Raw genomic sequence first — 27,343 nt, forward strand, 5'->3', positions numbered from 1 at the left:
ATGAAATCAACAAATCAGCAAGGCTGTGCTCCCTCTGGAAGCTCCAAGAAAAAACCCTTCCTTGTCCCTTCCAGCTTCTGGTGGCTGTCAGTGTTCCTTGTGGCTGCATCACTCCGATCCTTCCCCATCTTCACGTGGCCTTCTTCTCTGTTTCTGTGCCTTCTCCTCTTCTAAGAACACTTGTCATTGACCTCGGCCATAGCAACTTCTTATTAGACATGTCACTGGAGACAAGGGAAACAAAAGCAAAAATGAACTACTGAGACTTCATCAAGATAAAAAGCTTCTGCAGAGCAAAGGAAACCATCAACAAAACTAAAAGGCAATGTATGGAATGGGAGAAGATATTTGCAAATGACACATCTGATAAAGGATTAGTATCCAAAATCTATAAAGAACTTACCAAACTCAACACCCAAAAAAACAAATAATCCAATTATGAAATGGGCAGAAGACATGAATAGACACTTTTCCAAAGACATCCAGATGGCTAACAGACACATGAAAAGATGCTCAACATCAGTCATCATCAGGGAAATACAAATCAAAACCACAATGAGATATCATCTCACACCTGTCAGAATGGTTAAAATTAACAACACAAGAAACAACAGGTGTTGGTGGGGATGCAGAGAGAGGGGAACCCTCTTACACGGTTGGTGGGAATGCAAACTGGTGCAGCTGCTCCGGAAAACAGTATGGAGGTTCCTCAAAAAGTTAAAAATAGAACTACCCTATGATCCAGCAATTGCAGTACTAGGTATTTACCCAAAGGATACAAAAATACAGATTTGAAGGGGCACATGCACCCCAATGTTTATAGCAGCAATGTCCACAATAGCCAAAACTATGGAGAGAGCCCAAATGTCCATTGACCGATGAATGGATAAAGAAGATGTGGTGTGTATGTGTGTGTGTATACACACACACACACACACATGCGCACACAATGGAATATTATTTAGTCACCAAAAAGAATGAAATCTTGCCATTTGCAGCATCATGGATGGAGCTAGAGTGTATTATGCTAAGTGCAATAAATCAGTCAGAGAAAGACAAATACCATATGATCTTATTCATATGAGGATTTAAGAGAGAAAACATATGAACATATGGGAAGGGGGAAAAGAAAAAGAGGAGAGAGGAGAAACAAGGTATAAGGGACTCTTAATAACAGAGAACAAACTCAGGGTTGATGGAAGGTGGTAGGTGAGGGAGGGGCTAGATGGGTGATGGGGATTAAAGTGGACACTTGAGATGAGCACTGGGTGGTGTATGTAAGTGATCGATCACTGAATTCTATTCCAGGAACCAATAATGCACTGTATGTTAACTAACAAAATTTAAATAAAAAATAAAGTAAATGAATCTGTGTAGAATATTATCAAAATAAAAACTACAGGAAAACTGTTGAATATTTCTAATGCTGCAGAGGAATTTAGATTTCTAATACTGGGAACCTGTGATATGCACAGGTAACTAGATAAGGGGATTTACACTGGGGACACATGTATGCAGATGCTGTCACTATGGAGAGGGTACCATATTCCTCCCCACTATGTAAGAGGACATTAGCAAAGAGCAAGCAGGAGCCGGTTTTGTAACCCAAGAGACCAGTGGTGCATCAGGATGTATGGGAGGACTGCCCAACGACAGTGATACCTGAGGGTCAGGCTTGCTTGACATGAAAAGCAGCCACCAATGGTAAATCATTTGTGCCATTTCTTCAAACAACAACACAAAAGAGCAGGAGGAGGAGAGGAAGACGGCAGAGCAGAGCAGAGCATCACAAGGGAGGACACTGGGCGATTGTGACACAGAGAGAAGCGGATCGAGAGGCCTATCTTCCTGACCCCGGCATATCTGTAATCTCTTACCGTCTCCATCCTAGTTTCTGCATCTGGGAACTCCACATTTTAGCCCAGATCATCTGTAAGTTCTTTACTAGCTCTTACATTTGTAAGGTCTTGCTAAAACAGAGTTTCAAATTCTTTAAGACTCTGCTAAAACAATCTTTGGAAGATTCCTAATCCAACTTTATTACTCAGGCAGTACAATTCTAGTTCAGCTCCTTAACACTTTGGCATCTGGTGCTCCTAGGATCCTTGAGAAGAATTGCTGATTGTGTTCTAATAGGGTAGATAGAGCTCAGGATGCTGTTAGAAGCAAAAGGCAAACAGATGGGTGAGCTGCTCTGAGCAGTGCTAGTTGCGGTTTTTTCTTTTCTCTTTTTAAATGAGAGGTTAGTCTTCCCCAAATCCCAAGGCTCCACTCCCTAATTTGGAGATGAACCAGATGATTTCACTGGTCTTTCCCTTCTCTGGTTTCTATGATTCATCAGCTATAGCAACCAGGGTGGGGTAAAGAAAACAATTCTAATATTCAGTTATGTTGTAGCTCAAAAGGAAGGAATCTAAGAAAAACTATTAAGATTGTAAGAGAATGAAAAAAATATAACTCATAATACTCCTCAGAAATTGTTCCCAGGAGGTGTCACTACATTCAGTGCCCTGATCTCACCTCTTTAAAATATCAATTACATGAACATTTTTGTTCATCAAATGTTCTACACATCTTTTTCTATGAAATTGGTAAAATGCTTAATGTAGTACAGATAAATGCCTAGTTGGTTTTGAACACCCATGTCTCTGAAAAAGCTGCCAGTATCTAACTATAAAAATCAAGGAACTCCCAAGACAAATGCACTCAATTTAACAAACACTGAGTATTCACCATATGCCAGGCACTAGGGCAGGACTGCATAGCAGATGCCTAATAGGCAAAAACATGGTAACTCTGACCTCAAGGTCTAGTAGAGGTAAATAAGTAATTCTTATTTGACAAATGTATCAGAAATGAAATCAAAGTGCAGGGGAACCCAATAAAAGAATGACTAATTCTGTCAAGGGCAGTTAACCAATAGAGAAAGGAAGTAAGACATTCTGTCTTGGCCAATGCATTTAGTTACTCAAAGCTATTTGAAGTAATTGTGAAACCATAGGAGAGGAAATGTAACATACACCAATGTATTCTATATCCGTGGACAGTGTCAATGTAGAGGTGTGACTTTTTTTTTTTTTTAAACAAACCATTCCAGTATAAAAACAGGTAAAGAGGAATAGTCACTGGAGAAGATATATTATTTGGTTAATTCCACTCATGTGAAAACTTGAGAATATTTTTGGAACTCCTCTACTTAATTCCCTCAGAGCCCAAGGCAAATCTTGGTCAACTGAGAGGAGTTCTAAGCAATAGCTAAAGGTCATTCTGAGCCAAGGCTCATGACTAAGTGTGCAGAGGATAGCAGGAGTTTCAACTGGGGTTAAAAATACATGAAGCCATGAATAGGACCTCATTTGATTACATTGTTTGATGGAATCAATGGTATTAATTTTCTGGTTTTAAGGAAATTTGATCATTTTGATATGATGTCTGAAGTGGATATCTATCAGTCCAATAAAGTTTTTGGAGTTCTTAAGATACTAAATATTCAAAATCATGTAATCCAATTTAAAGGTACTTTTTTTGGGTGAAAATACCCAAAAATATAGTGGGCTGAAATGGAATCTTCAATAATGACATACCTATGGATGAGGTACTTATACATCAAAAAGAATTTCAAAAACCAATTCTCCATGGCCAAGGAAATAGCCAACCAAGTTGGTTACAGTTTCCTATGAATGACATTGGCATCACATAGGTCTCTATCAAAATGGATTAACATCATCAGTCCCTTTTCAGAGCCAGTGGCATTGTTGAGTATTCTGGATAGCTAGAACAAACTTCGACATGACCTCACACAGCTGAAGAGGAAAGAAGAAAAAGCACAGAGTTAGTGGATGCAGAGTGTGTCTAGAGACCCTTGCCAACCACTCCTCACAAAGGCTGACCACTCTCCTGGTGTGGCAGTTACTCTTCCTTCATAAAAAGAAATCCTTTCTCAGAGTCATTAACTTTGCTTCTGTTAGTCTCTTAACAAATTAGTCTGTTAGTAAGTTGTGTACATAATAAAATTACCTGCACTGTACTGTGGAAAAAAAAATACATGAAGCCTTCATACCCTTTTCAGATATCAAACTGAATAGGTTTGAGGGGCAGAAGGCATGGCCTGAGACCCACATGGACTGGCAATGCTGGTCTACATATTTCATTTTAACTGGGTAAGCCAATTTTCTCATTCAAAGCTGTAGTATTCATTTTAAACTTTTAAACATTAACATAATTATCACACAAACATTAAAATATTCTGGGGAGGAGCTCATGCATGACTTACTCTGACCCTCAAGTTTCTGAAGGGAGGCAACTTAGGTTTCAGTTTGGGCTTCTGGGCTCAGCTACTTGGCTCATTTTATTTTTCCTTCTTATACCCCAGAGTCTAAGTTTTAAAAGGTTAGAAAAGAATCCAACTAGGTAAAAGTGACATTTAAAGAGTTAACCATCCTTTTTAAAGTGACTTACTTGGGAGGATACCAAACTTTTTTCCAGATTTAGAGTGTACTTCCAAATGATACAGAGTTTAATTCCCCGAAGAATAATTTTTGCAAAGGAACCCTTACTCCGTTTAACTCTGGGCTTTGGAGGAGAGGCACCTGACCCAGTTTGTGTGAGGGTCTGCAGCACTTATCACTCCATTTCTGACTTGTCTAACTCCAACAGATTTAAGATCAGCAACTTCTATCTCATGGGCTTGACCACATTCTCACAAATGTGGCAGGCATTATTTGGAATTGCAAGAACAGAGGTGACAGATGGCCAAGTAAGATGGATCACTAGAAGTTTTGGTTTGGATTGAAAAATAGCCTCCCCTGATCTCCCTGCTTTCAGACTTCCCTAGTTTCCATTCTGCCCCCCAATCCAGCCTACATATTATATATTACCATAGTTTCCATTATGGAAGTTTAACCTTGTTGCCCATCTCTAGTGCCACCCCCCATTAAGAAGCTTCTCCTTATTCCCCACCTCAAGACAATGCCACAGTCTCTAAGTCAATCACAGCTTTTTAGTGCTAAGTTCTCCCCAGCACACTGTCTTAGATCCTTTGGGTCCCTTCACCACAGGCACAGTGGTCATGTCTTAGCCACACGGATGGCCTGCCCTTCCGACATGCTATGCATGTTTGTACCTCTGAACATTATACTTTGTCCCTGAGTTTGAAATTTCCCTTCCAGTCTGGCAAACTCCTTTCGTTTTAGGTCAGATGACATTGCTCATTGATTTGATCTGACAATAATTCACATTTACACAGGGACTTGCAGTTTAAAAAGAACTTTTATATCCATTATCTACTGGAAGGCCACTAAAGCCTATAGAATATGCTGGCAAGGTATAAATATCTGGATTTCACAGATGAAAAGACAGAAGAGCAAAGAGGGGAGAAATACAGCCTTAGCAAATGGAGGAGCTGAGACTCTAACTCCGTACTCCCCACTTCCCACCCCCTTCCCAAACTCATGCCTCTTCCATCAAACTCCAAATCTGGGCTGCCTACTTCTGAGACTCAACTTCACATACTTCTCTCCAAGTTGTAGCAGACAGTCTTAACATTCTAAAGACATCCCCAAATGCTGGATGTGAATTAACTCTAGCACAGGCTCCTGGGAGGCAGAAGGCTTGGCGGACAGCAAACTCAGCACTCCCTTATATGCAAAATGACATTTTGGCCTTAGGCACTTAGAGTAAGTTACATAGTCCTTGCTCCTTAAGAGTAAAAGTTTTCAGGCACTAGAGTGTAGCATTAAAAAAAGCCAAACTGAATTAGGGACTGACCCACCACTTTATTAGCCTCCCAACATGCACAATATACAGAGATATTCAAGCCTCATGCACTGTGATTTCAGTTTCCCTCACTCTCTTCCTGAACTCAAACGAACTCATTGTGCAATTCTATGAGACTGCATTTTGGAGCTGGACAGAGACCACTTCCAGCTGCCCATTGTGGCACTTGGGAAACTATAATCTGCATCACTTTTCGTGGGACAGAGGGCAGACATTATACTTGCAAAATGTATTCCATTATTTATTTTTCACATTAGTAAAACTGCTGTTTGCATATTGTTAGGACCCATGACTAGATAGTTAAAAATAAAACACAAACTCTGTAAAATACATTCTATATCTTAGTCGTCTAGCAATGTTAACTTTAAACAGACTGCAATCACTTGATTATTTATTCTGGACTCATTTCTCACTTTGGGTTGAAAACTTCAGGAGCAAATTTAAATATTATCTCATGGATAATAATGCAGTCAGTAAGACTGTCTCTGGGCACAATAGCCTCTTTATTTATTTGGAGTCTAACAGGTTAAACCAAAAAACCCTACAGTTTATTTCTGGAGCCTAAGTTGGGTAGAGGTTTGTTGAAAGAGCAACTTGAAAAACTGTGGACGGTTTACGTTTACTTGGCATTGGAGAACATTACCTGCAGATTATGAGACCTCAAAAGTTGTGTGAAAGAAAAGGCTTTTTTTTTTTTTTTTTTTTGGCCACATCAGGAAAAACAGGTTTGTCCAGACAAGTTTTGGCTGCCAGGCAGAATGTTTTCAAAAGGTTTTGAAATATGGTATCTTTAAAATTGTTTAATATGAATTTGTATGTCCTTTGTTGTTCTAAAATGAAATAGAGTAACACTGGGTGAGTCAGACAGTAATATACCACCTAAGTAATGTGCTCTTCCTAGTGCATAGCAAGAAACACACATTGTTGATTTGTCTCATTACTGCTGATACTAATTTAATCACTTAGTTAAGATAGTTTCTGCCAGATTTCTTCTAGATTAAGTAAACAAATAAGTATGTTATACCTAATAATAACCATCTTCTGGGGAGATTCTTTAAGACTACATGAATATTCTTGGGCTCCTGGGTGGCTCAGTCGGTTAAGTGCCTGCCTTCAGCTCAGGTCATGACCCTGGGATGGAGTCAGTGGGGAGTCTGCTTCTCCCTCTACCCCTCCCCCCTTCTCATTCTCTCTCAAATAAATAAAATTTTTTTAAAAAGCCTATGTTAATTTTCTTCTTTGCCATCAAATTTTCACCCACCATATTTAGCATCCTTTGAGGATTCTTAGCTAAGTAATTATCTCTATAATGATTGCAAGTTGGTTTTTCTAATTCCATCATTCCCTCTGGATTTATTGGTTGGCAATCTACTGTAGAACAGAGTATTTCCTTCTTCTCCATTTATTTATTCATTTATGCCAGCATGAGCTTGTAGATTACTATTTTACTTAAAGCATTATAATGTTACTATCATTCTTTCATGCTCAAATTTTCCCAGACCCAAGAACTCCTTTAAGCTAGTTCCTATGTTCTTTTAACATTCATCCATTACTCTTTGAGCACCTTCTTACTTTCTGGTGCAAGACAATGTTCCAGGTTCATCTTGTATTTTCCCTGCCGCAGTCTTGGGATAATATCTCCAAAGAACACTGATTTCTTTTAGTGAAGGATAAAATTTAGAAACCAAGATCTGGGTGCTAAGTGTGTTCATTGCTATGTGAGTGTTACTGCTTCTAGGCACTATCAGCAGAATTAGGAAATATGTATGCATATGTACACATAACAGACAGCTGTATCTGTTTCTCCGTCTCTCTCTTTATATATATTAAGTGCCACAAATTCACTCTGATACTTCCAATTCCAATCCAATACTATGGGGTTTATTCTTGCCTCCCTCTTTCCCATTATTCTCAATGTATTTATTTGCTCAGTTAATCTAGTATATAACCAAACTCCCTGTCCCTTGGCCCTAGTAAAGAGGAAGTAGAAGAAAGAAAAGGCCAGTGTGGTCCAAGGCATGCCAGCCCCGATTTCCTGGTTTATCAGCCCAAAGGTGGGACCCAATCTTCCTGTCTATTTCTCTCCTCTAAGTTGTAGACCCACATTTTCAGTTTACAGATTCCATAGGACATTATCACCTTAATTGTACTGTTGACATTTGGTTGAAAATGTAAGTAGTTGTCTTTTTATGCCATCTATATTCTTCCTCTAATATTTTCATTTAAGTCAGTGGCAGCACTCGGGCTAAAAATTTCAGTTGTCTTTGAAACCTCTACTTCATAATTCCAACAAACAAGCTACTTCATGTGCCATGACCTTTAGTTCTTCTTTGTATTCCCAAGACCTAGTGCCTATAAACTACTTGTGACTCTATGTTACATGAGGTAAACATTCATTTGGTGGACAGGATCAAATCTCATAGCTGCTAACTAAATAGCTTTCCAATTTACACCTTTCCATCCACCTGCTATTTTATAGAGTTACCACCTCCTTGCTGTAAGTCTTTCCTCTCTCTAAATAATCCTTTATATTTTAAGTTTCCTAAAATTGATGTCATTTTACTTGAAAAGCCTCCAATGTCTCCTCACTGCTTTTAGACGAGATCGGGCGCGTTCAGGGTGGTATGGCCGTAGACCTCTCCCTGCTTTTAGAATCAAATTAAACTATCTGGGAATAATAATCAATACCTTCCACTATCAAGCTCTAACTTACCTCTTCACTTTATGTCCCATTTATCTTCTTTTACCCTCATGCTTGTTACAAGAGCCTATTTGCTATTTTTTAAAATCAGCACTTTCCATGAGATTTTCCCTAATGCTATAATGCTCTGCCTTTTCGTCCATATTAATATTTTACTTGCCTTTCAGAACAAGCTTAAAGGTCATTTTTACCATGAGTTTCTCTTATTTCCAAGCACCCCCTTTTCTTACTCCTATGCAATACTGTGCCACTTAAATTCCGCTCTGTATTATAGCTCATTGCATATATCCATCTCTCCAACTAGATTAGAGAATACCCTTAAGACAGAAACCAGTATTATTTATCTTTACATCCCAAGAAATTGGCATAATGTACTATATACCCAGTAGATGCTCAAAAAAGCATTGTCAATTCATTTCCATGTTTTGCAGATCAATTGGCAATGAAGAATTTCATTGTTTCCACCTTACCTTCTTAGTCCTTGATGTTTATAAATCTGATTTCTATACCAGCTACTTTAATGAAACTTCTATAGGTGATGGTAAATCCAAGCAGATATAGCTTTATGAGCAAAAGCATGCAGGTAGGGCCTAGAATGGCTAATCTGTGTGTTGGTAAAACCTGGCTGAAGCAGATGTTGTATTAATGCAGTGCTCGGAAGAGAGGTAAAACCCATGGAATCAGTGTAGCATTGCCTTGTTACACTGACTCTTAAGATTAACATGCACATACTCTCCTGTGCTGTACATTTTTGGACAAGCCAAACCTAGGATAGGGACTACAGAAAAGATTTCCTCCTTTTCCCCTCCAAGAAATGCATATTCTCAAGAAAAGGGAAGGAGGAATTCAACCCACTAATCACAGACTCTTTAGGTTTCTTCACTTTCAAAACAGTAAGTAATTCACACTGTGGCTTTTCCTCCCATTCCTTAGAGAATTAGCTGGACTATACCATGGATGTACAGCAATAAAACACAACCCTTTTGTAGCTTCTTGCTTGATCACTTTCTAAAGTAGTTCATATGTTAGAAGCAAGCATGTATGCCAAGGCAATAGTACATTACGCCTGTACTGTTTTATCTTCCTTTTTGACGAGGCAATCTAAAATTCCCATCCTAGAAATAGACGTCTGAGCCTCAACTCCTTCAGTAAGATTTACCTGGCAGATAAGACCCAATCCTCAGATAGATGCTTTGTGTGTCTGCCCCTACGTACCTTGATAAGTCTAGACATCACCCAAGGGGAACATGGCAAGAGTGGAAGGACCAGTGAAATACATCTTTATTCCTACATCTCAAGGAGAAACTTAATAAATCTTGATATCAAATACTTATGGCTTGATTAAAAGGTACCTGTAACACATAACAAGCATCTTAATATGTGTATCAGAAACTTCAGATTTAGCAGGTTCATAATAAAATATTCAAGTGTTTTCTCCCCTCTCCACCCTAAACCCATACTTCCTTGTAATGTCTAAAATGTTTACAGTGTCCAAAGCTAGAATCCAAGTAGAATGGAAAGGAACAGGTTAACTCCCTTTGCAATTGCAAAAGAAGATCCAAATAGTGAAACTATTTCCAAGTTTTGCTAATCAATTGGCAATGAAGAATTTCATTGTTTCCACCTCACCTTCTACTTACTCCTTAATGTTTATAAACCTGATTTCCATACTGGCCACTTAAATGAAACATTTTCTCTGGGGCTCCATTCATGATCCTTCTCTCATTCTACTAATTTCTGCTATGTTACCTTATCCATTTCTCTCAATCACCACATACCAACAATTCCCAAATCTGTACTGATGAGATCAGGCTTCTCTTCTGAGTTCAAAATTCAAATTATCAACCATCTCTATTAGATTCAGCATATTGGTAATAAGACATTAAACAGGGTGTCCTTTCTCTTCTCTCCACCCTAAACCTAATTCTTTTTCTATATCCTTAAAATGTTCATGGCATTTGTGGTAGTTAAAAAATGTTCACAAATTCTTCCTTTATTCCTCAACAGGTGGAGCTTGAGTGTGCACTTACTAATTTATATCTAATGAGGGAAATATGGCAGAAGTGACAGTATTTGACTTCCCACAAAAAGACATTGTGGTTTCCTCTTTGCTCTTTCTCTTGACTAGCTCACTTTGGGGTAAGCCAGCTGCTATGTCATGAGGATACTCAAGCAGACCCATGAAGAGGTACATACAGTGAGGTTTAGGCTTCCTGCCAACAACCAGTGAAAGACTGGCACCACCTTTTTGAAAGGAGATGCTCCAGCCGGTCAAACCTTGAGAGGAATGCAGCCTCAGCCAACAGGTTGACTGTAACTTTGTGAAAGACCCTGAACAAGAGACACCCAGCTAAGCTGCATTTTCTGATGCAGAGACTCTAAGATAATAAATGTCTGTTGTTTTAACTAAATTTTGGGGTAATTTATTATGCAGCAATATATAACCAATATTGCATCCAAACCTAGAATCCAAGGAACAAATATGGTGAAAGGAAATGAACATTTTATTTTTTATTTTATTTTTTTAAAAAGATTTTACTTATTTGAGACAGAGAGAGAACAAGCAGGGGTAGGGGCAGAGGGAGAGGGTGAAGCAAGACTCCTTGCTGCGCCAGGAGTGTGATGCAGAGTTAGATCCCTGGACCCTGGGATCATGACCTGCGCCAAAGGCAGACCCTTAACTGACGGGGCCTCCCAGGCGCCCAGGAAATGAACATTTTAACTTAACTCTTCCCACTCTATCCACACTCATCCTCCTACTTTCTCAATGAGTAACACCACTATTTACCCCATATCCGAAATAAGAAATTGGGATTTCTCTGGAAGCCTTATTTAACTCTTCCTACCAACTGTTTCACTAAGTTACCATTTTTTTCTCCTGTTACTTGAGCCCATCTCTCTTACTGCTTTAATTCCAGGCCTTTACCATTTTTCAATTATTATAACACAGCTTTCCAACTTTTCTCCTTCCCTACAATCTTTCCCAGCTCTATTTCATTCTTTAGATTAATGCTTACAAGAGCTTTTTAAAAAGCCTACTGATCATTTTTTTTTTTAATTTAAATTCACTACTGATTCCCACATTGCACAGGACAACATTCATATGTCATAGCATGGCATGTCTGTCCCTGTCCTACAGCTTTTTCTCTCAAATCCAAGTTCAGAGCCTACAATCTGGCCAACTTCCACCTTTGCATATGCTTCTTTCTTTCTATGTTGAAGACCTTTCATTCTTTCCTTATAATTCTTACACTTTTTTTTAAAAGATTTTATTTATTTGACAGAGAGAGAGAGAGAGAGAGAGAACAAGCAGGAGGAGCAACAGAGGGAGAGGGAGAAGCAGGCTCCCCATGTGAGCAGGGAGCCCGATGCAGGGCTCGATCCCAGGACCCTGGGATCATGACCTGAGCCAAAAGCAGACGCTTAACTGACTGAGCCACCCAGGCGCCCCTCTTACCCACTTTGAAAAGACTCACCTCAACCTTCATCTCAACTTTCCTTAATTATCAGGTTCAGGTTATATGGCTTTCTTATATTACTTTATCAGAGCACTTACCCATAGATCAGTATTGTGTCCTCCATTAGAATGTGAGCTCCTGGAAAAAATAAAATCTATCTTTGATACCTAGACATTCATTTAGTCATATATCCAACTTATATTTACTAAGCAACTAAAAGACCAAGTTAGGTGTTTGTTATATAATTGTGAACAAAACAAGTATGTTCCTGGCCTTTGCAGAGCTTATAGTCTAATTAAGAAGAAAGACAGTAAGTCAAATAAACAAATACTGCGATATGTGAAAAAGGAATATTGTGTGAGTAACAATGCGGACCTACTTTGGATTGTGAGGCACACAAATGCAAACATTTATTGAACTCAACGTCTTCCAAGAGGTATGTATAAATTATACCTTCACCATCACATCCTTGCCAACACTGACTCTGCTTAACACAGGGTTGCCACAAACCTTCAATTTGTGAAAAATGTAGTATCTGCAAAGTGCAATAAAATGAGGTATGCCTGTACTAAAAATCAAGGGAAAAAACACAAACATGATCAAATACATGTTATAAAAGAGGCTTGATTAAGCACAAGTGAAAAACCAAGACTAGATTTATATATATTATCAGGGTTACTTAAATATATGTCTAAGATAATTTCAAAATAATTACTTGCAAGACCACACATTTTACTAGGTAAAAAGTAATATTAAAAATCAAAAGCCAAGTCTTTCTGGTATTCAGAAGTCTGAAGAAATCACTTTCTAGCTTTTTTAAAAGAGCAAATTCCAAGAGAATCCCTGCCTCTCCCTTGGTTCACTGCCAAATGATTCACAACTAAAATATTTCTAGGATATGGGAATACGGGACAAAGTTAAAAAAAAAAAGATCATGTCCATTAAAAAAAAAAAGCATTGTTTTAAAAAGGGAATGGAAGGCAGAGGAAATTACATATTAAAAATATAAAATAGTTTTAATAATTGCTTAATTTAAAAATATAAAAATTAATAATTACTTATTAATTTAAAATTAATATAAATTAATTTAAAAATATAAAATAATTGAAAACAAAACTTGGTAGTTGAAGATAAAAATAAATAAAAAATGTTACTGATAATAAAAATAAAAAATAAAAAATGTTACTGATAATAGTTGAGAAGATTTCTTGGACTAGTTTCTTAAACATTAATATAAAACACATTAAAAAGTTCCAAAAACAAAGCAGATTACAAAACTTGTATTTTACAAATGATGCATATGGGGCGCCTGGGTGGCTCAGTCGTTAAGCTTCTGCCTTCGGCTCAGGTCATGACACGGGGTCCTGGGATCGAGCCCCGCATCAGGCTCCCTGCTTGGCGGGAGGCCTGCTTCTCCCTCTCCCCGCTCCCCCTGCTTGTGTTCCCTCTCTTGCTGTCTTGCTGTCTCTCTCTCTGTCAAAATAAATAAATAAAATCTTTAAAAAAAAAAAAACAAATGATGCACATATTTCTGAAACTTTTAATGCACATTAAAGGACAAAGACACAAAAATTAAATAAGTCCATTCCTTCTTAAGTCCAAATTGGCTACAGTAACATCAGGTGATGATAAGCTTTCCAAATTCAGCTATGTGGTCCTAGGAAATTTAATCAGTATAGATGAGAAAAAAATAGCTTATTTTTTAACATGTTAACCTTGTCAGTTGAAATGATGAGATTTTTCTGGAAAACACATCTGCTTTCAGTAGCATTATTTCAACACTCAGCTGAAATTTGTGCCAAGAGATAGAGGGATCTATCACCAAACCTGTAACACCGCAGAAGGTTTGTTTTTTTAAAAAACTGATGGTTGACCAACAAGTACTTGTTAACTTGTGACTTTTCAGGAGCATGAACTTTTTTATTTTTAATTTTAATTTTTGGCTTGTGCAATGGAATTTCATCAAGTTTTTAAAGATGTTAACTTTATTAACTTGCAACAATCATCGTTTTAAAATAGTATATAAAAACTGTCACAATGGGTCAGAAGCAAGGTTTACATTGGCTCAAAATTATCTCTGATAGTGGCAAGATTCAACTTTTTGAGCCAATCTCAACAGACTGGTGATATAATTCAAATTGCTAACATAATACACAATGATAAATATTGCTCTTGAAAAAAGCAAATTATTTTCCTATTTAACAGTTTTTGGAAAAGGTCTACTATAAAAATATTTCTCTTCTCTATGTTTCCCTGCCATGATAATGTTAAAACATAACTGGATTCTCCTCAAACATCAAGTGTTAAGAGTATAACACTCCATTTTAGCTGAAACATTCCTTCACATAGCCAATATATTTTTTCAAGGCACTCTAAGAACTCTCAAGGACACTAAAATGTTCATCTTGTCCACTGATCTTCTAGGCATATTTCCTCTCAAACTTTTCTAAATTGAACGTTGTTACAACTAGTTTTTCCTCATTTTCCATAGTAGAGTCCTTAAGTTATTTTTCTTTTATTGGGAGCTTCTCCTTCATTTTCAACTTGCTGAGCAGGCAGACTTTTTGTTTCCATGGAAACTGGATTCCTACGGCTGCGTGTAGGCACTCTTGTTCCACCAACCTAAGAGATGAAGCAAAGAATAGTTTAACATGTTTACAAAATATTTATATATGGTCAACTCTGCTCTGTATTATTTATACTAATTACCTTGCAAATTGTCCTTTATGTTTTTAATCTCCAGCTACCTGGCTGCTTCTAAACAAGCTTTAGTCTGACATAGTTTAAGGTACTAAACTTTCAAATAGCAATCAGGGAAGGAATCGGTCAGGGCAGATGGAGAGAAGTGAAGGGGAAAACCACTCTGCGTTAAATCTGGAAGAGGCTGAAATGTTAAGATGATGGAAGGACAGGACTTTTGAGCAATGCGTTTGCAATAATGACGCTGAAGGGCAGAAGAAAGGAAGAAATGAAAAATACGAAGGGAGAGAAAGGAAATACAAGAAACAGGTTGGAGGTGGTAAAGGGGGAGAAAAAAATTACAAAATGGAGAAAGAGACAAAGACTAAGAAAGACAAGTCTACAGAGAAAAGGGGGAATAATAAATGTTGAAAAACAGAAAGGCAAAAGAGACAATAACCTAAGTAAAAAGGAAAAGTTGAGGGACTAAGAGAAGATTCTTACAAGAAAGAAAAGAAAGGGGAAGAAAAAACTGGAAGGAGGCTACAGAGGAAAAAAGGAAGAAGGGAAGTGGGAGGAAGAAGGTTTGTTGGGGTGCTGGTTCTACCTTAATATCAACTCCTCCTCAGTACAAGTAGCTGCCCACCCTCACTTTCTAGCCAACACAGACTACAGAAATGAGAAGGCGTATTCTTAGGATACAATCCCTTGCTAACTATAGTCCTGCTGAAGATGAGATCTGGAAATTCTGTCATCTCCTTGGCCACTGAGAGAGCATAGTTTTATTTAAAAGGGGGAATGGAGAAAGTCAGCCCTTGGAGAGAAGGGCCAAAGCTGTCCAGCCTAAAATCATTTGCCCAGAACCTGTCCATTTCTGCCTCTATTTCCCCTGGCCACCTTGCACCCTTTGTTTCTTCACAAGAAACAGTGAATTACAGACCTGGTGATGATGGGTGATATTGTTACTCCAAACACACTCATATTTCCTAATATATCAGACATATTAGCATTGCTCCAAGGGGCTACTGACTCACTAAGAATGAATCAGACTCTAGCTTCCCTAAGCTAATATGTTATCTCTTCAGGGGCATTTTTTGGTGTACGATCAGGTGACCAGAAAGGAAAAATTCCAGTTGGGATTTGAGTGTGCCAGTGTGTTTGTCTGAATCTGATGAACTTTTCTAACACAATTAGAAAAGAGCTGTGATTTTTAAATTATCTATACTACTACCCACTCAGCTGGTATTTACTATAAGACTATACTAACCATCCTGATTGTATCTACTATATCGCTGAGGAAAGCATTTTGAAACTTCCACTGTAAGATTGTGAATGTGTATGTGTGTGTGTGTGTGTGTGTGTGTGTGTGTGTAAAATGAATATTTGTTACAGAAGTTGCAGAAGGAGAAAGGGATGGGCACAGAGTCTTTGCAACAGGACTGGAAGTGGAAGAAGTCAGGGGTAGCATAGGAAGCAAATGGGATTCCCCTATTCATCTCTTCTACATGCAGCAGGAGGTAGACAGACTCTAGTCGGGTATTTCTCAGGGTTAGTACCCAAGGCACTACACAAAGATGAGAACTGAGTTCAAGCGGACAGGGACTAAAGGATTGTATCAGAGGCAGAAACATTTGTTATATGAGTTTTTACACCATGAAATATGTGGATGATTTTTGTTTCATACAGGGTCTTACTTCCTCAGGTTTCCTGAAACTTCAGTCTTTTCCTAGTGCTGCTAAGGCTAGAAACCCTATCTGTGCTCACCCTGACTGGACTAGAAAGTCCCATTCCCATGGCCTGGCTAGGAGGAAGTAAGGGAGGAAGGTTGGGTAATTCTCATCAAACATAGGGCTAGATTGTAGGGAGATGTGCAAGAGATCACCAAAAACTTACAAGGGCTTAAAAACATACCAAACCAAGCATTAATTATCTACCTGTCTACTCTACCTAACAGCTGGGTTTTAGATAATTTCATTAAGGATTTGTCCCTGGCACTGAATGCGTGAAGTGTCTTAAAAAATACAAATCAGCAACTGCTCAGTGGCATACATATAATTGAATTGTTTAATTCTGAATTTATGTGGCCAAACCCTGAACATATGGCATTGTATCAAAGTATTAAACAAAAAAAAATGTCATCCCCATACAGAATTATATGTCACAGGTAATAGACCATAACCAGAAAATTTTTTTAAAAGATTTTTATTTATTTGACAGAGAAAGAGAGAGAATGAGAGAGAGCACAAGCAGGGGGAGCAGCAGGTAGAGGGAGAAGCATGCCCCCAGCTGAGCAGGGAGACTGATGCAGGACTCGATCCCAGGACCCTGGGATCATGACCTGGGCTGAAGGCAGACACTTAACCAACTGAGCCACTCAGGCGCCCCACAGAATTTCTAAATTAAATTAAAAAATCATTATCCTAGAAAGAACATAAATCTTTCCAAAGAAGTTTTCAATCATTATATTTAAGTTAGTGAAGAAAATTTTGCCTTAATATAAGTTATAAAAATCACCATTCAAATGAAATTTAAACTGGAAATAACCAACCAGAACTGCAGATAAGATGGTTTAAAATATTAACAAGTTCATCCACTCTTTCATTTGTAGCAACTAGTTAACTACATTTATATATTCTCATGGCCAAAGTTAGCTAAGAATGTGCAAGGAGTTCTCACTTCTAAAAAGAACCTCCCAAACAGTAACATTAGGTTGTAAAGAAGTGAAAAATATAACTTCATTCACTGTAAATTATTTTTAAAAATCCTCAATATTTGCATTCCAGCTATTTCTAAAAGGACTTGAAAACATTTACGGATTAATATAACACAGAAAGAAAAAAAGAACAGAAGATATCCACAGGATACACAATTGATAGATGTTCTGGGACACACATATTGAGATTATGGAAGAAAGACAACAATTTTTGACTCCCCAAGATTTTTGGCAGCACAGAAGGAAAATACACTCAGTTTTTATTTCCTGAACACTCAGTCTCGTTTGTATAGAACAAAACTTTTCCCACAGCTAAACCCAAAGTGGAATATTTTACATGATATAAAGAATGAGTGACATGGTGAAGAGTATCTCTAGCCACAGCCTTACAGAAGTTTCAGGCAGGGAAAAACCATTCAATTGGTATTTCTGGGAAGGAGTCTATAAAGAGAGTAATTTTAATTATAACTCAATAAATACTGAGTTATATAATACTTAGCATACAATTTAGTCCTTAATAGTTTATTGCACATTTAATAAGGTACTGCATTCACTAATTACTAACACTTACTTTTTAAGTTTTCTATATCCTACTTACCAATTTTTAATTGTATCATAATTTTATTGTAAGTATTCTTCTGCAAATTGCCTCAAGTATTTAATGAAATGAAACAGTACACATAAATAAGAATCACCAAAAAACTGCTTTTCACAAGAACACAGGGATTTAACTACGTGGATGCATTACTCATGCTCCCACTGGGTAAGCTGATAGACTTTTCTTTAGTTGAATTATAAACATTAGAGAAACTTACACCGACAATGACTGGACTCAGTAAAGCATACAACTTTATCTAACCTTCTTATGATACAGTTTTTAGATGACGTTGTGATTAATGTGGACATGAAGTTGAAATATTGTATTGTCAATGACACAGATGAATAATAAGCAACCTAATGCAACATTTAATTGCAAAAAAGATCTTACCTTTTGTTGTGGTGTGGGACCTAGTGATTTAGGTGGAAAAGTACAAGGTATTCTTCCATGATGGATATGATACGGTAATAACAGACTGGGATCTAAAGGGACCCAGGGAACTGAGAGACTAGAAGGCACACCAGGAAGGCCGCAATGTGTTTTATGCAAATTGTAGGCTGTCCTAGTAACTTTTCCATCAGAGGTCTTGTAGATCAGGAGTGAAGAATCTTCCGCTGCATGAGACAACAAGTAGGAACCCTCCTGCAAGCTAAATCATACAAGGAAATTTCAACTCACTGGCTCACAATGTCAATTTCAACAGCATGAAAACAATTATGGGTATGGAATACCACCTCTAAAAATTTTTTATGACCAAATAAGATTTAAGAAGTCTTATTTTTAACAATTTTCATGATTTTTAGGCAACTAATTTTAATTGTTATTCCAAAGTTCAGGATACATAATTATTTTTACTGTTACCTCAGTCAATTTCTAAGTATTCAATAATTTAATGGGAAACAAACAGTCTGCCTCATTCTCTAATCCATGTACAACATATACTGAAAAGCATTTCATGAGTGCACATATATAGTATTCCTATACAGACCATTTAATTCATTCAACAAACATTGCTTTGTATCCAGTAATACAAAGATTAAATAAAGGATATAAAAGGGAATGTAGCACATTCACTACACTTAGCTTAAAATAAAGTGGAAGAAAAAAATGGAACAATCACAATACAATATGAGGTGCTATGAGAATAATAATAATAGCAGCTGATAGGTATTGAATGTTTATCATGAGCTAACTACTGTTATACTGCTTATATCCATTTTATTATTAAATCTTCCACAACAAATCTTCAAGGCATATTAATAATTCACCCCATATTCCAGGTAAGTAGAAATTAGAGATACTAAGCAATCTGCCCGAAGTTCTGAGTGCAGGGCTTAGCTATAAACCCAGGCAGTTCAATCTACCAGCTATACCCTCAGTCATGATCCCCCACAATAATCACTTCTGTCAAACATCAAATCTACATTTTCCCTTCCTCCGTATAAAGTTTTAAGGCATCCAGTGAATCAACATAAAGAACTAAAGGGACAGGATTAATATCTTATGCTTTATTAGGATTTTATATTCCTCCAGCTCAAAGGTGCTAAGGAGAACCTCAGTTCTTTCCCATATCATTTAAAATAAGGATTTATCATACTTTAGTTATATCCACCTGCCTACAAACCTGATAAGTTACATTTCCATTAATTTTTTCAAGCAGAAAAGTAACAGGTGCTGACAAAGGAGGTTCAGAGAATTATTCTTATCCTCTGGAGAAGTTTTTTTTTGAAACAATCACTTTCATATTTTCATATAAGGAAATGAGTAATAACTGATTTGGTAGTAGGAATAAATAACATTTCAAAGATTGAACTTTTATTGATGAAGATCATGTATTTTAACTACCCTCACTAAAAATGAAGAAAGCTCTGGTTTACAGGGAATTTATGGAGGAGGCAAAACTTCAAGGACAGTATTTTAGAAGTGCCATACAGTGCAATGAACATGGATGGATACTACCCACTGGTGGGCAGAATAACGACCTTCCAAAGATGCCTAGATCCTAAACCCTGGAACCCACAGATATGTTACATTACATGGCAAAAGGGAATTAAGATGGAGTTCCTAACCTGCTGATTTTAAAATGGTAAGATTTTCCTGGATTATCTTAGTGGGCCCACTATAATCATAAAAGTCCTTCAATGTAGAAGAGGGAAGCAGAGGGGAGATATAACTATGAAAGGAGTCAGAAGAATGTGATGTGAGGACTCAACTTGCCTTTGAAACTTTGGAAAAAGGAAGAGGGCCACAAGCCAAACAAAAGGTGGCCTCTAGAATTTTACAGAAGTCGAGGAAAGAGACCATACCCAAAGCCTACAGAAAAAAAAATTCAGTCCTGCTGACACATTGATTTCAACCCAGAAGACCTGTTACACTTACAGAATTGAAAGATGATAAATTTGTGCTGTTTTAAAACACCAATTTTGTGGTAATTTCCTATAGTTGCAGTAGAAAATGAACACACACACTAAGATACTGATAATAAGATCTCAAAAAGCATTTGACAAATTTCATGAATAAGTACTGTGCTTCACTTGAAGAAGACGATATACAAAATAGAATTTCTGCCACAGAATCACAGAACTGAAAAGTACTTAGGAAATCACTGAACTCAACACCACCATTTTATAAATAAGGAAACTAACATATAGTTGCATAATAAGTAGGAGAGTTAGAACTCTGAACTTTTTCACTTTTATTTCAGACTCGAATTGTTTTTTAGTTTATCTTTTGGTAACGGCGTAAGAGAAGGAGTATAAAAGTTCACATAATAAAACAGTCTGATAAATTACCAGGTGGAGAATCCATATTCGAAGATTTCTCATGGACTTAATGATTTTTTAAGACTAGCTCTGTGATGCTTCCTTATCCTGAAAATGTAAACAAAATAGCTATGCTAGGCTCCATAATGGCCCCCACCCAGGATAGCCACATCCTAATCTCCAGAACTTTTGAATGTTACCTTTAATGGCTTTCCAAATGTGATTAAGGTACAATGTGATAAAGGAAGCAGAAATTTGAGTGATACAGTTTGAAGATGGAGAGAGGCCACAAGTCAAGGGATACAGGTTAGCCACTAAAAGGTGAAAATCAAGACAAGGAAATGACTGCTCCCTTAGAGTCCCCAAAAACAATCAGCCCTGCTGACACAAAATCATTTAGTCCAGTGAAAATGATTTTGGATTTCTGACCTCCAAAACTGTAAAAGAGTAAGTATGTGCTGTTTTAAGCCAATACGTTTGTGGTAATTTGTTACAGTGGCAATTGGAAACCAATACAACAGAGCCTTAGAGAAAAATGTTTAATTGCAGGCAAGCCAGTTACTATCATATTATCTTATTTATATTTTCAAAATTTCAACCTTGACAAAATAGAATAAATCTTGCATTTCTGGGTTACATTCTATGATCCCTAATAGCATATATTCAAATTTTCTATGAATTTTCACCCAAGAAAATCACATGTATCAATGCAAAATGTCCAAAAAACACTTACCTACTCAATTTCTTTAGAATGTGTTGGAGGATGTTAAATAAACTTGAAATCCTATTAAAAAGAAGAAATTCTTGCAAAAATTAAATGACAAAAAAGGTATTCTTAACAATTATAGCTCCCCTAAACAAAGAAAAAAAACAATATAACAGAGAACACAGAATACCAAAATCATTTGATTAAATTCTAATGTTTACTTAATTTTTACCATTTCCCGATTTCTCTTCAAAATCATAAAGTACTTGGCCTGTGTGACTCAGAGCAGTTGTAAAGAGATTACTATTTTATATTCAAATTATAAACTTTTAAAAACGTTCAAGAAGTCTTTAGCAGAACTAATCTGCAAAAGAGTTTGCCTTTTAGAGATGGTGGTGAATTAGCTTCCAAAGAATCTGAGAGGTATTTTAAATGTGTGATACCAGAGAAGCCACTGACTGGCAGCAGGATAGTTAAAGGGAAATGAAATGTATTTCTTTAGTACCTATTCTAGCCCCAAATTCATTCCCCCTACGATTTATTTAAAAATGGGTTTCATTGGGAAAGGTGGGGCAGGCAGTGAGTAATGTACAGAAAAGCTTTTTTATTCATGTAAAGAAAAAGTTACTCTTCAAAGGAGGCAGTCCTTATAAATAGAAGTGGACATTTTTAAGAACAAGCAGATTATTCAAGATTGAACCTGAGATCCTTCAAAAATTGTGTCAAGCCCCAAAGCTGGAACTATGCAACCAGTCTAAGTCAGGACAATTTCTCATCCTAATGGTGAATCCATATTAATTACCAAGGTTGCCACTCTCGCTCAGCTGTGTGCTCTGGAGCAAGTCACTCCAAGTTCCAGTTTCCCCACACATAAAAGAGAGACAATACTCCCACCAGTCCTTTCTAGAAAGCTGTGAGATATAAATTAGATAATGTTTGTAAGTTATTTTCCTTTGCATTTAGGTATTTGGAGTCCTCAGCACAATAAACTCATTTCAATATGATGTACAGTAATATGTGGCACCGGGGAAACTTTTAGAAGTTAGGATGTCTAAAATCCTTAGAGTTGAGTCTGTATGACTGTCCTCTTCTTTCCCAACCCTGAACAGGAGTGCTCCCATGTACCTCCCAGACGGTGGGCTACTACTCTTGCTCTAGCCTCCTTTGTCTGAAGTAGAAAGACTGGTGCCACTGGTATTTAACTTGAAAATGGACATGATTAACAGAGATGGATCACAAACTGGGTTAGGGGAAGCCTCAATGTACAAAAGGATTAAAAGTCTTGAAAATAAAGGACTTAAACTTAACCAGTATTTAGAAATAAACAAAAATCAGTGATTACATTAACACGTTTTAAAAATCCCACCACAAAGTAAACTTTCTTACTTGAGTGCTGAAAGTTTTTCTTTTAATTCTTCTGAGGTAATTTCTTCTAACAGAAAAAGTTTTGAAGTAAATGCATCGATATGCCCTAAAATAAAATATCAAACTTAAAAACAATTGCAGTATTTTAAAAAAAAAGTTATCCAGTCTTCTTAAAGATGTCTTTACAAAACTGTAACAACTGTAAAGGAACTATACATTCTAAAAAGAGGAGAATTATACATTTTATTAAGTTTATTAAGTAAAGCTGTATTTTATTTATTTTTCTAAAAGATTTTTATTTGAGAGAGAGAACAAGTGGGGGGAAGGGCAGAGGGAGAGAACTTCAAGCAGACTTTGTGCTGAGTGTGGACCCTGACACAGGGCTCCATCTCATGACCCTGCAATCATGACCTGAGCTGAAACCAAGAACTGGATGCTCAACCGACTGAGCCACCCAGGCGCCCCAAAACTCTATTTTAAAATGACACAAAAGTATTAGTTCTAAAATATTTGCTGAATACAGAAAAGTTTACACATGTGTACACCAAAAAATAATCTCTAAGACCCAAATTTAAGAATAACAACTGTTAAAATAGTGGGTGTTTCTGTTTCCTATTAGTTTAAATTGCATTTTCATAGAGATGATATTTTTAGAGAAATACATACCTATTATCAATGAAAATGGGTAGTCAAATTTAGAGTATGGGCATGCTCTACACATATCTAAGACACGCTTGGTTCTTTTTTTTAAGATTTATTTGAGAGTGAGAGGGAGAGAGAGCATAAGTGGGGGGTGGGGACAGAGGAAGAGAATCCTGAAGGAGACTCCCTGCTGAGAGCGGAGCCTGATGCAGGGCTCAATCCCAGGACCCCGAGATCATGATCTGAGCTGAAATGAAGAGTTGGCCGCTTAACCAACTGAGCCACCCAGGCAACCCCACACCTGGTTCTTAAGATAAAATTAGATTATAAAAATCCAGTTTAATTATTTATAATAACCAAGATATGGAAACAATCTAAGTGTCCAACAATGGATGAATGAATAAAGAAGATGTAGTGTATATATACAATAGAATATTACTCAGCTATGACAAAGAAGGAAATTCTGCTATTTATAACAACATAGACATACTTAAGGGCATTATGCAAGTAAAATAAGACAGAGAAAGAAAATACTACACGGTATCACTTATATGTGGAATCTAAAAATAAAAGTCAAACTCACAGAAACAGTAGAAAAGTGTTTTCCAAAGGCTGGGGGAGGAAAGAATAGAGAGAGGTGGTAAAAGGGTACAAACTTTCAGCCATACAGAGTCTGAGAATCTAATGTATAATATGGTGACTACAGATAACACTACATTGTATGATTGAAATTTGCTAAGAAGAGTAGAACTTAAATGTTCTCATCAAAAAAAAAAAAGGAAAAATATAAATATTTGGGGATGGAGGTATTAATTAACTGGATGGGAGGAATTTCACAATGCATATGTATATCAAATCATCATGATGTACACTTTAAATATCTTACAATTTGATTTGTCAAATTATACTACAACAAAGCTCAAAAAAAAATCCGGCCTTTAATTAAAGCACACAAGATTCATCATGGTTAAAAAAAAAGTCTGCTTAAAGTCTTACTTTCTTACAAACATGACATAATTCCAGAATTCAAGAAACAAAGTAGCAAATGGGGACACTTTCATTTTAAAAAGTAATGTGTATGTTCTACAACATAGGTTAAGACAGGACACTTAGGCCCTGAAATGTACCAAGAAGAATGATATAAAAGACAGCCCTAAGTTAAATGTTACATAATCAAGTCCATACAAACCAGAGTTAAAAACATCAGTTAGTATGACAAGAGTGTAACACTCATCAATGCTGAAAATAATATCATTTTTTACTTTTATTTTTGAACTTGTAGTATTTAGTTATCAAAACACATTACCTGGGAAGCTGACGTCAATCACTGGGACAACAAAAAAATGCACATAATATCTAATTTTCATATAAAGCCCCCTTTCATTTGCTTTCAGCTCATAAAAAGAATTAGAAACATTTTTATCAGATGCTTTTCCTTAAAACAATGAATCTATTTTTCCCACTCCTACTTATTATTTCCTATGCCAAGTTTTAGTTTCACCTCTACATTTCTAACACTCATACAGTGACATTTCTAATAACAAAGACACATTTTAATGCTTTAATAACTGTAGAAAGGGAATATTAAATACGATAAAACATATTTAGACATTTACTAAATATGCCTTTGAGATGAACAAGTCTTTGCTTTTTAAAGAATTTCAATAAAAAATATGTATTATAGTGTATGTCAAATATGGTCAGCCCAAAATAACTATATAGAGAACGCCATATTAAGTGCTAGGAGGACTACTTCCTCAAGGAGTTAACAATTCTCTCAATATTGGCGCATTTTACCTGGGGGTCTCAAATGACTCATATGTGTGGTTGAGATATTTATCTCCCAGGCCCTTGGGGCAGCTGAGCAAGGCTTGGGATGGAAAGTTTCCTGGCACTCCCCTTCAGCCATGAGAAATCTCTTTTGTATATCACAGTGCTATCCAAGTATTTTTTGTCTGTCAAGGTTGGGAAGCACTGCTTTACAGAGTACAAATAAAGCCTTTATATAATACAATTAAAGGCTTTATATACATGCATCCAATCATACATACACACATATATATACATACATACGAACAGGCAGTCCTTGCTTTGCATGCAGTATGGGATGATAAAAAAAAGCTGAAACCATGCAAGCTTTTTTAATGATGTGAAAAACGATAATTGTTCCATAACCTTTAAAATTTTTGGCAAGGGGTGCCTGGGTGGCTCTGTAAGTTAAGTATCCAATTCTTCGTTTCAGCTCAGGTTGTGATCTCATGGGTCATGATCAAGCTCCACATCAGGCTCTGCACTCAGTGGGGAGTCTGACTGAGATTATCTCTCTCCCTTTCCCTTTGCTACTCTCCCCACTTGTGCATGTGTGCGTGTACTATCTCAAATAAATAAATAAATCTTAAATTTTGTTGTTGTTGTTGTTGGGACACCTGGGAGGCGCAATTGGTTAAGCCTCCAACTCTTAAGTTTTAGTTCAGGTCCTGATCTCAGGGTTGTGAGATCAAGCCCCCTGTTGGGCTCCGCACTCAGTGAGGAGTCTGCTTAAGACTCTCTCTCCTCTGCCACCCACCCCCATGCTCTCTCTCTAAAATAAATAAATAAATCTTAAAAAAAGTTTTTTGTCAAAACATTATGAATTCTCTCCCAATTATAACTGTATAGGGAAATGAAAAAAAAAGCAAAATTAATATTTATTTAGTATACTGTAATTTAAAACATTAAAAACACTGAAAGTATTTTATTTTTTTTATAAAAAAAACTTATCAGGAGCAGTTTGAACACTGCTTGTCAAATCTTCTTCTGGAACAACTTATGATAGGAAGCAAGCATCTTTTCTATGCCGTGGATTGTCATACCCCTAAGTTAGGATCAGCTTCCAACATTGTATCCTTTGTGTTTTATTATGTTTTCTTAAAGATCTTATTTATTTGACAGAGAGAGCACAGGCAGGGGGAACAGCAGAAGGAGAGGAAGAAGCAGGCTCCACTGCTCAGCCCCAATGTGGGGTTCCATCCCAGCACCCCGAGACCATGACCTGAACCGAAGGCAGATGCTTCACCGACTGAGCCACCCGGGAGCCCCTCCTTTGTGCTTTAAATGTCAGGAAATATCTCCTTCCTTTCATGTAAAATCTTATACAGGTATCACTTTTTCATTCTTTATGTCACAACCACTTTCTCATTTATGTCCCTAAATTTGCCTTCACTAAATTCCTGTGGCGGCATATCTAGAGTCTCTTGAACATCAGCATTCCCACTATCAGCTGTTTCTCCTGTAACTCCAGTTATGTTCACTTCGAATTTCACTTCCTGCAGTATCACTTTTTATTTCTTTGCTGTGCTTTAATCATTGTTGGCCAACTCTTTGATTATCCACTTTTATAAAATGCATGAGTTTATTACTGGGAGACAAGGATGGAACACAAATATTAACACTGTTTTTTGTGTATGAACTCAGTAACAGGTGCAAAGTGACCACTGACAGAGTTTGGAAGATGGGACATCACTGGTCACTGGTCATAATATGCATCTGTTATTTATGTAGTGATATGTGGACTGAAGAGTCAGCGGTGAAGTAGTCAATACACTGTAGTAACTGAAACTGGTTTATCTCAGAACTGTGCAAAAGCAAGGCCTGCCTTACGTCAACTATATAGAACTGATATATATTAAGGGATTAGGAGGTAGATACAGAAGTTGTGATAAGATTACTTTGGGAATTTTCTTTTCTTTTCTTTAAAGATTTTATTTATTTATTTGACAGAAGAGAGAGTGAGCGCACAAGTAGGGGAAGCAGCAGGCAGAGGGAGGGGTTCCAATGGAGCCCAATGCGGGGCTCCAACCCAGGACCCTGGGATCAGGACCTGAGCCGAAGGAAGCAGCTTAACGACTGAGCCACCTTTGGGAATTTTCTTTAAGGAGTATCTTTTAATGTTTTTATGGGACCTG

The 27,343-nt window shown here is 37.0% G+C and overlaps 1 protein-coding gene across 5 annotated transcripts in view; it reads right to left on the minus strand.

Moving 5' to 3' along the window:
- Positions 1-13,460: 13,460 nt before the first annotated feature.
- Positions 13,461-27,343, minus strand: part of ICE2 (interactor of little elongation complex ELL subunit 2) — a 64,514-nt gene continuing 50,631 nt past the window's right edge. For all 5 annotated transcript variants that reach the window (XM_025884326.2, XM_025884328.2, XM_025884327.2 and 2 more), the window contains 4 exons: positions 22,779-22,863; positions 21,420-21,470; positions 18,315-18,573; positions 13,461-14,556 (listed from right to left, as the gene is read on the minus strand). In XM_025884326.2, the coding sequence (XP_025740111.1) occupies positions 14,434-14,556; positions 18,315-18,573; positions 21,420-21,470; positions 22,779-22,863 (518 nt within the window). In that variant the 3' untranslated portion in view covers positions 13,461-14,433. The remainder of the gene's footprint in view (positions 14,557-18,314; positions 18,574-21,419; positions 21,471-22,778; positions 22,864-27,343) is intronic.

Source organism: Callorhinus ursinus, unplaced genomic scaffold (assembly GCF_003265705.2).
Source record: "Callorhinus ursinus isolate GAN/ISIS: 27379988/994484 unplaced genomic scaffold, GSC_fseal_2.0 scaffold25, whole genome shotgun sequence".
In the NCBI taxonomy this organism is placed as follows: domain Eukaryota; kingdom Metazoa; phylum Chordata; class Mammalia; order Carnivora; family Otariidae; genus Callorhinus; species Callorhinus ursinus.